The 14,251-nt window shown below is 34.9% G+C and overlaps 1 protein-coding gene across 1 annotated transcript; it reads left to right on the top strand.

The window, feature by feature from the left end:
• The first annotated feature begins 620 nt into the window (after positions 1 to 620).
• LOC116168057 (protein king tubby) lies at positions 621 to 7,908 on the top strand. The gene is made up of 6 exons (XM_031483706.1): positions 621 to 799; positions 853 to 976; positions 1,028 to 1,117; positions 1,167 to 1,324; positions 1,373 to 1,643; positions 6,534 to 7,908. Exons 1-6 carry the CDS (start codon positions 767 to 769, stop codon positions 7,058 to 7,060), a joined length of 1,203 nt encoding a protein of 400 aa, XP_031339566.1. The 5' UTR covers positions 621 to 766; the 3' UTR covers positions 7,061 to 7,908.
• The last annotated feature ends 6,343 nt before the right edge of the window (positions 7,909 to 14,251 follow it).

A 14,251-nucleotide genomic window follows, 5' to 3' on the forward strand; every position in this document is an offset into this window, starting at 1 on the left:
AAAATTAAAATTAAATTTATATTCATTTTTAAAGCTCACTATAATACGTTGACAGTAGATAGAGACCTTAGTTTACAGAAGATAAATATTTAGTCCCAGATTTAATATAACATAGGTCATGTACAAATGTTTACATTTTACAGGTACTAAAAAATTGACAATATTATGGAATGTTACATACAGTTTCATCATTTATGACATTTTTAGGATAGCATTATCTTTATTGAAGAAAAAAAGGACTAAAAATTTGACTAAATAAGTGATCGTTACAAACGGGATTTACAAAGAAAATACTTAAATGGCGTAAGGAATGTTGAATATACATTAGCGCGAAAATAATTCAAATATAAATGTAACAATCGAAGATTACTTAAGCGGGATTCAAATCGATATAATCAATCGGCGAGAAAATATCGTTACATATTTTATACTTGGGCCTTAAAGCGTTAGACTGTTAGATTGTGGCGAACAGCACAACTTTAATTATTAATTTTTATTTGAGTTAAAATCGATAATATCCCAGTGTGGACTTGTGGAGTGGTAGCTTTAATACGCGTGTGTACGATCCCTTGGGAAATTGACAGTTAATTTGACTCATCCGTCACGTGATCGTAAAATATTTCAATCACCTTCACTTGTAAACAACATTAAATACCGCTGTTTTTATGTAGTTTTGTACAGATAATCGATTTATATTCGAATTTATTTTATGTAGGAATTACGTAATACTTTTCTATTGTCGTCAATTTACTAACAACAACAAAAAATGGATGTACGAAATCAAAAATTAGAGCAGCAAGTAAATTTAATAGATTTTTATTCCATTGATACCAATTATTGGTTTGTTTGTAGCGGCAAATAATGGAGCAGAAGATTAAACGTAAAAGGCAAAGTGCAGCTATGATACAGGCTTCGGACGTTAGAAATCCCTCTGCAAAGTTGAGATCAAACAGCGGCAGTAGAAGGGAATTGCACGGTAAAAACCCACTCTATGTGACGAGTTTGTTTAATACATAATTATATACAGGGTATGATGGTCCATTACAGTATTCGATGAGTAAGGATAATAATCCGGATCAAGTAATCTCAATTATTTCTCACAATGACTCCATTGAAGGTCGTGTTATTTAACATAAATTTCATTCGCTTATTTCATTGATTTGTAGATACTCACATTGAAGATCTCACAAACTGTTCCAGCGATCTAATGGATGTTGAAGATGACGAGTCGTCACCAGTTGCGTCAACACCTAATAATAACGGTAACATTCCTATTAATCCTCTAGGAGAACAACCACTATTAATAAACGACGAAGTGAACGCGGTAAAATCTACTGTGTGCCCATTCGGTTTCTTATTTTCCATTTTGCAGATACCGGAAATCGAAGGTGACGTTGAAGGCAACATCGATAAGTTTGTTGTGCAACCAGCTCCGCAAAAGGTCTTGTTTAAATGCCGAATAACAAGAGACCGAAAGGGAATGGATAGGGGATTATATCCGACGTATTTTTTACACTTGGAGAAGGAGTACGGAAAGAAGGTGTTCCTTTTGGCAGGTCGAAAGCGTAAAAAAAGTGCTACCAGTAATTATTTAATCTCTACTGACCCAACCGATCTGTCTAGAGGTGGGGATTCGTATGTAGGTAAGTGCTTTGGCTCGGCCATTCTTAAAGGCAAAATTGTTTAATAAATACGATAGTTATTTCGCATAATTATGCAAGAAACATTTTTATGTAATACGTTGTGTTGGTTGCCTAGCTTTCTTGTGTTATGGGTTTTTATGAAATTTGACCGGGATAACTCTGTCATGTACGTTGGTCACGGGATAATTTCCACAATAGTCTCAAAGCAGTGTGAAGCTATCTGCTAAAGCAGTGGTTCTCAAAGTGGGTGCCGCGGCATCTTGGGGTGCCGTAAGCACTTCATAAGGGTGCCGGGAAATTTCTAAATATTTACTTAATAAGCTTAAAATCACATAAATTAAAAAAGAAATTAAAATAATTATAAAAAATGAATATTCGTTTTTTATTAAAATTCTGTTTCTTAGTTACTATTTTATTTATTTATATGGTTCATAATTCATTAATCAATCATATGCTATTTATCTTTCCATTACATCAGACTTTCTCAACCTTATATTTGGGGTGCATATAGCTAAGGTGGTATGGAGAATCGAAAACGTCCTATTTTGGTTTTGATCCGTAACCATCTTCAAGTTTGTTGAGGGTGTCAAAACGGCTTGAAAAAATGTTTTAAATTTTTTTCGCATACACTGGCCATAATATAATGGCTTAAAAAACTACAAAAAAGTGTATTACAATTTTTTTGTGAGTTCCTTTGTTTTTGAGAAGTTTTGAATTTGTTGAAAAGTGAAACTATTTATTTTATTTTTCTAAATTTCATTTTTTTCTAAAAGTAAGCATCAGAGTGAAAAATGTCAATTACACAAATGATGGTCTTGATGAGGTCTACAAAAAAGGCTTCTACACGTCGGATTCAAAATAAAGGCGTTAGAGGGCATTTTCTAAATGTTATACTACGGCCAAAGATAATTGCAATGACTATTAAAAGTAGTTGGAAAGTCAAGTCAGGAGTTTACCTGACAACTAGTTTTAGATGCTTTTATGTTTAGAAATTTTTTTTGTAAAGACTTCTCTTCCTTCATCTCTTTACTAACTGTGAGCAAAAAAGCAAAAGCAAAAAAATAATAATACTAGGGGTGCCGCAAATTTTGTTTAATAATTTTAGTGTGCCGCCAGACAAAAAAGTTTGAGAAACACTGTGCTAAAGGATAAATAACTCCGCCCCTTTTTTTCATGCAGTATTGCCGCTTTTCTCAGCTACACCTAAAACATTTGTGTGACAGTGTTACTTACTAAATTGTGCAAGGGGAAAGGTAAAGTATGTCATGAAACAGATAATGAGAAATAATGACCAAAAGAAGGTAAAAAACCTTCCTAATTCAAAAACTTAGTCTGGCTATTCAGCGCAGCAATGCTGCTAGTGTTATGCGCACTTTGCCTTCTACAGTCGTTTTAGATGAAATTTTCTTCCTTTCCTACATCTTTACATTTTTTTTAGTGATCGAAATATTTTATACAATAAATTATAAATAATAATAATATTAAAAAAAAATACATATTGGTTTTTATGAGGGGAGCATCTAGGAACAACATTGAGTCATTGAGAGGTATCGTCATATTGTGCAATTAAGTAGGTATTTATTTTATCACGTAACGCCATCTCTGCTTGTGTAACTGCAATACTCCACATTATGCTGAGGTTGTTTTCCGGAATAAAAATTATTAAACACAGCGGAGTATGGTGATCATCGTTCATTCATGTTTTTCTTTAACCCGTCAGTGGTCGCTAGGTGAAATGTTACGCGAGCGATCGCGCGTGATCATTTTGCTCATGATGAAAAATGTATTATTTTGACAAAATGAAATAATTTAGTATACTTGATATGATGTTGCAATTTGTATTAACGATTAATATAACTTAATTCTGATGAATATTGCTTTTTTATTATAAATAATCGAAATAGATTTATACATTACGGATTACAAAAAAAAGTATAACGGCAGTGGTCGCTCGATGAGGCAAATGCTCACACACTTGACGCCGAGCTTGACGCTTTCACAACTAAACAATGACAGAATCTAAACGGACCAGTTTTACAGCGTGGGAGGGTCGGGGGTGACAAAAGATGTTCTAAAACCCAGCTAGACGACGACTTCGCGCGAAACTAAATCTTTGAAAATAATTATGATTATTTAAAAAAAATGTGAGCAAATTGCTCATACAGCGACCACTGACGGGTTAAGGACAACTAGTAGGTACATCTAACTTGAAACGTAAATAGGCGTTTATGATGAAAGCTTTATGTCATGTCGCCTTAAATATGTGTACCTTTCCTTGATACATAGTTTTAAACCGATGATGACTTTAATTTACATAAACGATTAACACCGTTTTGGTATCCCCCGCTGAATTCGGTGCGATGACGCACATTTGTCTGTGGTCTTCTAAAAGGAAAAAAACCGGGAAAATTTGATTCGGCTCAAAAAGGACCAATATATTGGTGAACTCTTTTTTAGTCAATCTCATCGTATAGGTTGGTAAAAATGCAAGTCTCCGCAAGAGTGAGTTTATGTTTTTTGCGCATGCGTTTTATTTGCTTTTATTAGAGTGACCTACCATGAAAGTTTGGTGCGGATTGCTCCATAAATAAGAAAGTTACGTTTTGCGCATGGGCGCCATTGATTAAGGGTGGTTCGAGGGGGGGAAGCAGGACTACTTTTCGAACAACGTTGCGTTTTTGTGCACATTCGTTTTATTTGCTTTTATTAGTGGAAGTTCCCATAGAAATTCCTGGTTTGGTTTGAATGTGGTATTCAGAGGTTTGAGAACTCGGGACATTCGTTTCGACCATTTCTGGACTTCTCCATTCCGATCAGTTAGGTTAGGTCGAAATGGACAGTTACGTTAGATCGCAGTTAGGTTAGGTTAGGTCGAAATGCGCCGTATTTTGCTTTTTTGGGGACATCACCTGTGACTTTTTGTGAAAATTTCGATGCAAATCTTCGTTTCCGTATCTGCGCACGATCGCGTTCGATATTTTAGGTTTGGTAATTTGCGTAAATCCACCTTCAATTTCCTATCATTTAATAAAAATCTATGCGATTTTTACGAAAAACGATGTTTGGGAAATCGTTCGTGCAAATCGCTCCATAAATAAGAAAGTTTTGGCGGGGTTTTACGCATGCGCAGTACGAATTTTGAAAAATGCATTCTACTTGCTTTTGTTAGAAGGACCTAACACCAAAATTTAAATAAGAAAGTTGCGCTCTCCACATTAACGGGACCGTACCCCGTCCCGTCCGGTCCGAAATGGTAATCGCCGGGAACTTCCAAAAGCATTTCGAATAACGAAGACGTATTACCGATAGTCGGGCGCCACGCGACGCATATCGTGCATTACGAGAAACCTCTCTGGCGATCGATAAATTAGTTTCGTAATATCGTCTTTTAAAAAAATTATTCCGACGCCGAGAATCGAACGTCAACTGACGTACAGGAAGACAACTCGGAACCAGAAAGGGTACTTTTGACCCCCTGAAAGTGAATAGCGTTTTCCCGTAACTTCGGGGCGGCTAGAGGACGCGAAGCTCCGTCGAACGGGCGCATTCCCTCCCTTCGCGACACTAACGCCCCCCCCCCCCCAAGGGGAAAAAGAAGGGGACCGAGGGGGAGAATGTGGACGTGACCCGGGCGGGGGCTGGGTCGCGGGTCCCCGCCCGCTCCCAAAATTTGGCGCGCTTTCATTGTGGCGTTTTCGAGATTTTCGAGAAAAACGCGAATTTGGCTCGTTATTTTATTTTAGGTGCAACTAGCAAACGCCGTTTTATGTGATTTACCGATTGTAAATTTAAAAAAATTTATTTTACTTTTTTAAAATGTTTTTTCTTTATTTATGTGGTTTACCGTTTGTCAATTTTTTTTTAATTTTTTTTTTGTTTTTTATTTTTTTTATTTTTTTTTATTTTATTTTTTTTTGCTTAGTGGTTGTGAGAAGTTAAGGTTGGCTGGCGTTACAATTTTTTAAAAAGGGAAAAGAAATTTGATTCTGTTCAAAAATTAACAATATGTCAATAGTCAATCTCATTATGTACAAATATCGCCGAAAATGAGATATACGTTTGTGTATTAATTTTTGGAGGTGTAATCTATGTTTGGCGGAATACGATGTTTTGCACAATTTTATTAGATGAACCTACCATAAAAATTTTGATCAAATTATCCCACATCTGCGCATGCGCTATACGACTTTTGGCAGAGCCATTGAAAATTGTTTTGAATTTGTGAAGAATGTTTTTGTATTTTGGAAACATCACCTATACAAAGTCATTTTTTAAAAATTTCGATTCAACTTGTTAAATTCAATTCTGCATATAATGTACATAAGATTCTTTAACTTTGATAACACTTTTTGGTTTTGATGAGACATACGCTCGCCTCGCTGCGCCTATAAACATAAGCAGGGTTGGGTATTTCATTTGTGGTATAGAATTGCCTAACAGGATTTCAGCAATATTTTGAAAAATTACTATTTTTTTATGATGTTAAAATTTGACCTAGAGCAAAACCAATGACACTTCTCCACGGCTCATTAAGGAGGCTCTGATATTCCGATATCCCATTCTCAAAGCCCATTATATTCGTAATTCAATGTTTTTTTTTCAAAGTTGAGTGAAAAATGATGTAGATGATAGAACTTTATGGTTTAATTGTGTTTTAGCTTTTTTTTTTTGGCTTAATTAAGAACATTCCAATTGCAGTAGGGTTTCAGTTGGATGAAATGAAACAACTTATCATCTGAAGCTTTTCTTCATTCGAAAACATTAATAGATTAAATTATTATTTACTAGCAGTCCCTGGGAACCTCGTACCGCCTTTGGGAAATTCCGTTTTTTCCCGTAGCCAGTCATAAAGTATTTAATTTGGACTGCAGTTTTTTCTTTTTCTTTCAGGCAAATTGCGATCAAATTTAATCGGAACCCAATTTACAATCTTTGATAATGGGATCTCCCCTCGAAAAAATAGCGACAAAGAAGGCGCGATGAGACGCCAAGAACTGGCGGCGGTCATTTACGATACCAACGTGTTAGGCTTCAAAGGACCCCGCAAAATGACAGTAATACTGCCGGGCATGACCCTTGACTTTCAAAGGGTCACAATGTTCCCGCAGGACGAAAGCGAAGGTCTCATCGAAACATGGAAAGCGAAGAATATGGACAACATAATTGAATTACATAACAAAACGCCGGTTTGGAACGACGACACGCAATCGTACGTACTCAATTTTCACGGACGCGTTACACAAGCGTCCGTTAAAAATTTCCAAATAGTTCACGATAGCGATCCCGATTACATTGTGATGCAATTCGGTCGCGTCGCCGAAGATGTATTTACAATGGACTATCGATATCCCCTGTGTGCATTACAAGCGTTTGCAATCGCACTTAGTAGTTTTGACAGCAAGTTGGCTTGCGAATAAATCGCCTAAATGTGCCTCAAGTTAGTTAGTGATAAAGGTAAATTGCAATTTTTAATTTTATATGTAGCGAATGAACATTTTCGAAGTTTACGCCATTTGTCGGCCATTTCGAGTGTGATAATATAATATTGATATCAGATTAATTTAGAAGCAATTTTTATAAAATTATATTATCACAGGTAGTCTCTTAGATGATCTGTAGCTTTAAATGTTTTATTTATGTTAGAGTACTTATGTGTGTGTACAATTTTTATTTGCACACTCCACTGTGGTCTAGTCGATGTTTTTTTTTATAAATAAGATTTTAGCTAATATGAAACGTTTTTATTCCAGTACAACTGTATAGTATTATTTTTTATAAGTACAATAGATTATTTACATTTAGAAAAAATGCAAAAGATTCGCGGTACTTGATTGTAAGAAAATATGCTGGGTGCATCTAACGTTAAAACAGGTATTTTTAAAGACGAGTAAAAAGTAAGGCTTGTTGTCAGTTATTTTACTAAGGGTTTATTTTCGTAGGTCATGTACACGGCAAGAAAGGATAGTAGACTATTCTCTTTTCAAAGTCACGTTTGAATTCAAATTTGGAACCGTGATTGCTGCATCACAAGGGGTTTGTTAAATATAGAAGGCTACTGATGATAGTCTGGGTGTATTTTTTCATTTTTATATTTTAAATACTCAGGGGATCGATCTTGCCAGTTACTCTTTATAAAGTTTTATAGCATAGCTTATTTAAGGTTAGCATATTCCTGAATTCCCTCGCATAAATTTGAAAGCAACTTATGCAGATACCACTGGGCAATTGTACATGAACAATAATTTTCTCTTATACGCGATTCAGATTAACAGTGAGACCTCTGGTGGCAGTACATTGTAATAGTGATGGGTCAAGGCGACTTCTTTTATAATAATAATTAAATCCCCAATTTTTAAGCAATTCACACATTTTTCATGTTGATTGAGGCGGCTGATACCGGACCGCATCATGGGTTCGGGGTACATTTTAATGTGTCTCAACTGGGGTATGTTCTGTTAGTTCAAATTTTTAGAGTCGTTCGGTTTTGACACACTTGAGTGTGCCGCACACATGTGCAACCCATTACTTCATTGTAATAAATACAGTTGGGAGAAGACCGCCATTTCGATAGCGTGTCTTTATTTACAATGGTCAAAAGTAGTCAATAGTGTGTACGGCTGTAAAATTTCTTTTGCAAATCTTACACCTTAAAGAGCAAGGATAGTTTACAATATCACATTTTATCACAGTAGTTTTAAATGTGACCAGTGCAATTACACAACCAACAATAAGGATAATTTAAAGAATCATAAGACGTTTGATAGACTTAAAACCCAAACTACTAGTTTTCATGGCAACTTACATTATTTGTAGTCCAAATTGCATAACTACAACACTCCCTCTCAATTTAGACATAGTATTTATAGAAATATCAAATAACAGAGGATAAGCAAATTAAACAACTCCAACCTCCCTCTCGAACATGAGGTATTTATAGCAAATATTGTAAACATACACCAACCTATCCCGATTCAGTTGTTAGTAAATATCGCCATACAGTGGCGGTCCCAGGATTTGGTAAAGGGAGGGGCCCAAACCCGAACTTTGTCCCAACACGGAAAAAAATAAAAGAAATCTCGCATAATGGAAATGAGATCGGCACAAAATTGATGAAAAAAATGGACAATGGAGGGGGCCACAGAACCTGTGAAAGTTATTGGGAAAGCACCATTTCTGATTGATAATATTTGAGGACTGAGGAGTAATTTTTTATTGAAAAAAGCATCTTTTAACGCAACCTTCTCAAAAATTTGATTTGTGGTCAGTGTAATTTCGCATAACGTAAAGCGGAATATTCACATTCAAGGATGTTACGTGCAGTCTGTGCGATTAAATATGCCATAAATAGTAAGAAACATTTAAATTCTTATTTATTAAAGCACAATACATAGAAAAATGCCTATAGTTTAATTTGTGGTCAGTGTAATTATCCCACGAATAATAAGTTTGTTTTAAAGCAGCATCGATGTAAGGGAATGTCGGCGAGTTGATGTAAAGTTGTACGAGTGCGCTAGAAATTGAATTGTGATCTTTATTTGTAATTAGAAAATTAAGTTAATTGCGTGTTCAAGCTAATTCAAGCCAGATTTGAGTGCTGAAGAAAAAGGGCTTTCGGGAAGTCTAAAAACGGCACCTGCTAGAATCTCCCTACAACCAATTACTATTTACTACCCTTGTCATTTGCATATTACACCAGCGCCTCTAGTGTTAATCTGAATCGCGTATCAATGAATTCGTTTTTAACAATAATATTATCTATATAAACGACGCTCTCTCATAGAAAATGTCAATGGCTATTATTCCAAAGCACCTAATTCTCTCTATTCTCGTACCCCCAACATCTGTGATTAGAAAGTGTTCTTATTCTTTGATAATAAATTCTTGAATCAGGTTACAGTATTAATGTTGTACCATCATTTTTTTATGATCAAGTGCTCTGAATATTATTTAATGGGTATTATCTGATGAATTTATTCAACTTTAAACAAAAGACTAAAAATGTACAATAACACATTCCACAAGACACGTTTAGGTACCTACACTCAGCTGTTAGCTGAATTCTCAGTTTGTAAATCACTCATTTGACAAAAAAAAGGTAGTTTGATACCACTGCGTACACCTCACAAAATGATTTCGCAGATTGGTGTAAGGTAAGCGCTCCTTTTTGTACAGGCAATGCGGAATTTATTTTTATAGGTTAGAGACGGCGAGAGATTCATTTTGCTGGGCACGCCCATTTTAAATTTGGTCAGATTGTTTTTAGCATTTTGTTTCAATGGACCAGTGACATGGTTAGGAGTTCTGGTGCCAACTCTCTTTTTTTTTCTAAAAAATCTATTAGTGTGCACTATTTTGTGTGAATATCTTGGTATATCTAACAATAAACAAACCAAATTATAATCTGTTCACCCAACAGATGCAGTTAAGCCACTCCCAATAAATTTTGGCCAATGTAATAACAGACCCGTTTCACAGTCACAAAATTATAAAAACCGGGAAATTTAAAATAGCATGTCACATTGTATGACTGAGTTATAAAGTTTTATGTTTTGAATGTTGACCTTTAAACACACAGCAGTACATATTTTCAAATTGTTTATTAAGTTCAAAAAGATTAGTTTGTTCGCAAAAAAGAAATTAACGGCAAATTGAGGCAAGGCAAATACAAAACGCAATGACAGATTTAACGTTGAGGATGTCAATTTAGATACGGTAATTATAATTGGAAGCAAATAGTTGCCTGTGTTACAGGTTTTGAAAATTCGGCCAATTAAAAATGTTCATTTAAATTTGCCGGGAATTTTTTGGGAGGAGCTTAATTGCATCTGTTGGGTGAACAGATAATAGGCTGATATTAAAATTTCAAATAGGCGGTCTAGAAAAGTGGACGTATTGTATAGTTTTTGATCAAGTGAAGCAAATACAAATTAAAATGCGCAAGTTTCTATACCATTAGATGTATGCTGATATGACTGGCAGTTATGCCTCCTGAAAATGTAAATTTCTCAGTTTGTTAGAGGTCTCAAAGTTGAGATCTGATGCCGCAGATAGCATGGAAATAAATGGCTAAACATACAATATGCAAACACCGCAAATTCGCTTTACTTGTTCTGAAACTACAATTTGTGCCCGTTCACCTGGTAGTGGCGACTGCAGAATATTCTAAAAATACCTAAACAGGTAGTAGATATCGCCTATTGCTTTTGTTAGATACTAAAACCTAATAATACATTACAGGGTTTTGAATTACACCATTTAAATATGAATTGCTATGAGCATTTACGACATTCGTCCTTTTTATACAATATGTTCTAAATCCGTACCTACTACATAGACTGTTAGTTTACATTGTAATTGTAATAGGCTAATTATATAGGATGGGCCAATTTTTGTTTATTTTTGCATTACCATATCGACATAAATTTATGATGGGTAGCTCTTACTGATGGTAATTGCGGTCATAATCGCTTTAAAACTCTTGATCCTGAACAATAATTGACCATCCTGTATAATAAACAATTTATGATGATGATTGCCGTCACCTTGATACATTTACAAGTATTTTTATAAACTATTTCAGTGACTGACAACTATTATATTAAGTATGGAAAAGTATCAACCGTGCCGATTTGTAAGGGCACGCATAATTAATGTTGTATACATTACGTAATTGTTTATGTGTGTATCATGTCGAATTTTCTTAACATGTCAATTGTTACTAATTTAAAATTGTCGTTAATATATGCTCATTTTTTATTAGCAAGGACTTGGAGTCGAGAGTCTCATTAGTATTAATTTACCATTTTTGTAGAATCTCATATGTAGTTTGTGTAGATTCACGAAACTGCATACTTACAATAGAAAAAACAAGATTTTATGTTGTTTGTTAAAAAATAATCAAAAACATTAAGTGCCTTTGTTACATATTCCTAAGAATGGAATTAAAATTGTGTCATAAAATAATTTAACAAAATCTTTATTTTAGATAGAATTTTTTTATTAGTTCGGTTAGGTTTTATGTAAGTGTATTCATTGTAAAGTATTTGCCTGTGTAGGGGCATAAACATAATTTAACAAGATATTAGATCAATTACACTTTGTAAGTAGGGCATTCATATAATTTTGCCACTTGAAATACTCTACACATTAAGTTTTGCAATTAGTGAGTGAAATAGTTAGTGGATACCATTGCTTTACGGTTATCCTAAAGTTAGAAACATTTGTGTGTTATGACTGAGACTCAACATGATTTTAGTTGACCATAGACAAAAGCATCCCCTGTATAACCCATTCTGTACCTTAAGAACTAAATACAGGGTATCCCGTCTACGATTTATTTCTTTACCTTATATGTCTAGTATAGGTGTATATATAATTGCTTGCACTAGCAAATCTTGCATGGGACATCCTGTATATGTGTATTATCCTACTCTTAGTTATTTACGTATGTACCTATTAAAATGTATTATCGAAGTGAAATTGCTCATTACGTCAGTATTTGCAGAACAGCTGATTATGTTTTTAAGGTTTCATTGTTGAATGTATGAAATATTTTCACTGTTTACCCAAGTGTGATAATTTAGTTATTAACTTTCACTAACTTGCAAATGGAGAAATACTCCGTGAAACCTTCGCAGATGTTAATGGTGTTGCCAATGGTGAACGTTTTACATAGAAAAGTTTTTATCATGTTACCTACTCATGTGAATCAAATTGCCACCTCAAAGATTGTCCTTCTGCACTGACAGTGTGAACTTACAGCTCCAAGGAAGTATATACTGTAAAACAATATGTGTCGCTGACGATAATGCTTGGATTATGCCATTACTTCCTTGGCGTTCTTTTATTGTGCACTACTTAAGTTTAGAAGATTTGTTAATTATCAAATTGTATTGTACACAGTTACTTTTATTGAACAAATAAAATTGGTATATAAAAATTACCTACTTGAATCACTTTTCATTGAGATAGGTATTGATTACAATCCATTTTTTTTGCCTGTGTAGGTTGGTCAAGAGAGCGGTGTAAGGGGACAATAAAATAATAGTATTTTGGTTAGAAGGCCCTATTATGGTCACTTTCTCCGTCCGTCAGAGGCCTGAACTATATTTAGATCGTTCTTTTTGCATTCGGTAGGTTATAGAATTCAATGGTTATAGCTCTGGCACTTCAAGAAAAATATTAATGTGCATATGCAGACTGGTCAAAGTCAACTTTCTTATTTATAGAGTATCCTAATGTGGAAATGAACATTTCTCACCACATTCAAATCTCTGCAGCACCAAGGAAAAACCTTTGGGGAAAAAAACACCTGGCATAACCCCCCTTTGTTTCCACAAACAAAGCAATTTTCACGTTAAAAGTCTGTTATCCCACAAGGAAAATCCACATCCCAAACCAAAGACATGTTAATTAGAGGACCCCCTACTCGTACTACTAAGACACAAGAGCTGGAGGCCGCACGAGTTTAGGGATCAACATATACAGCGAAAAATCGGAACTGTATTAGGTCCTCACTCCAAGGAAGAAACGATTAGTACAGAGCAACAACACACCTGATAATATACTCTCACAAATACTAATAATTAAACAAAGGCACTTGTACAGTATAACAACAAACATGATTCAGGTAAAGGTAGGTGGTGCAGGCCACGCTCTCAATCAGCATTTTATGTAAAATGTTGTAATAATGCAATATTGACTTACCCTATACTTACAGTTGGTAACTCTGGCGAGTCACCTTTGGAATTTTTCTTTCCATGGGAAATCGTACTTAACTTTGAGAGGTTCCACCCTGTATATACAACTTACGACGATGCACACATTTTTGAGAGTTGACAATCGCGCAATTTTTAGGAGGGGAAAAGCTGCCTGTGCCACCTAGAAACTAGAAAGCACGAATGTGGGTTACGTTTGGCATCTTGTCTTGAATGGCGGTCCTGAACGCGGCGCTCCATAAATGTTTGTTATTTTGTGTTATTTAATGCAGGTAGTAATTTTTGCATTTCTTTATATCGTATTAGTGTTTTGTATGCCGCATTTTATACTTTTTGTGTTGCAATCTTATTTTTGAAATGTACTTGGTTTAACCGCAATGCAGAATGAAATGTTTAATACCGTTATCCTTTTGTTTGTAATTGTTTACGTTTTTGGTGTAATGTTTGCTTAATTTATGCTTATTGATGTTGATTACTTGGTCTTGTCCCTGAAGTAACATTCATATAAGTTTTGATCATTTTATTTTAATATGTGGAAATTACCAAATCGTTTTTGATGATACTGACTTGTTGTTTGTAACTAACAATGTTCTCCGTGAATGAAGCAGTCACGGTGGTGGTAAAAACTGTAGTCACAATTAAGTTACGACACCTAATTCCGTGATTGTCTTCGACATTGAACTGTAAGTTCAAAACCCCGAAACCAGGGGCGGGTTACCTATCTTGCCGGAGCGGGATTAGGCTAATCAAAGCTCTTCAGTTTAGAATCTATGTGCGATAAATGAGTTACGATTCGTAATTTCCACACATCTTGTTTTAGTTAAATTTGTCTTGTAATTTTCCATCTTGCTTTTAACAAAAGGACTTTATTGCATCAAAGATGAGTCACAT

The sequence above is a fragment of the Photinus pyralis genome, unplaced genomic scaffold, assembly GCF_008802855.1.
Source record: "Photinus pyralis isolate 1611_PpyrPB1 unplaced genomic scaffold, Ppyr1.3 Ppyr1.4_LG4, whole genome shotgun sequence".
Taxonomy (NCBI): Eukaryota; Metazoa; Arthropoda; class Insecta; order Coleoptera; family Lampyridae; genus Photinus; species Photinus pyralis.

Coding starts and splice junctions, on each gene's coding strand:
- LOC116168057 (XM_031483706.1), top strand. CDS start 767: ATGGATGTACGAAATCAAAAATTAGAGCAGCAA. Junction 1,118..1,166: donor TCACAATGACTCCATTGAAG/GTCGTGTTATTT, acceptor ATTGATTTGTAG/ATACTCACATTGAAGATCTC. Junction 1,644..6,533: donor AGGTGGGGATTCGTATGTAG/GTAAGTGCTTTG, acceptor TTTTTCTTTCAG/GCAAATTGCGATCAAATTTA.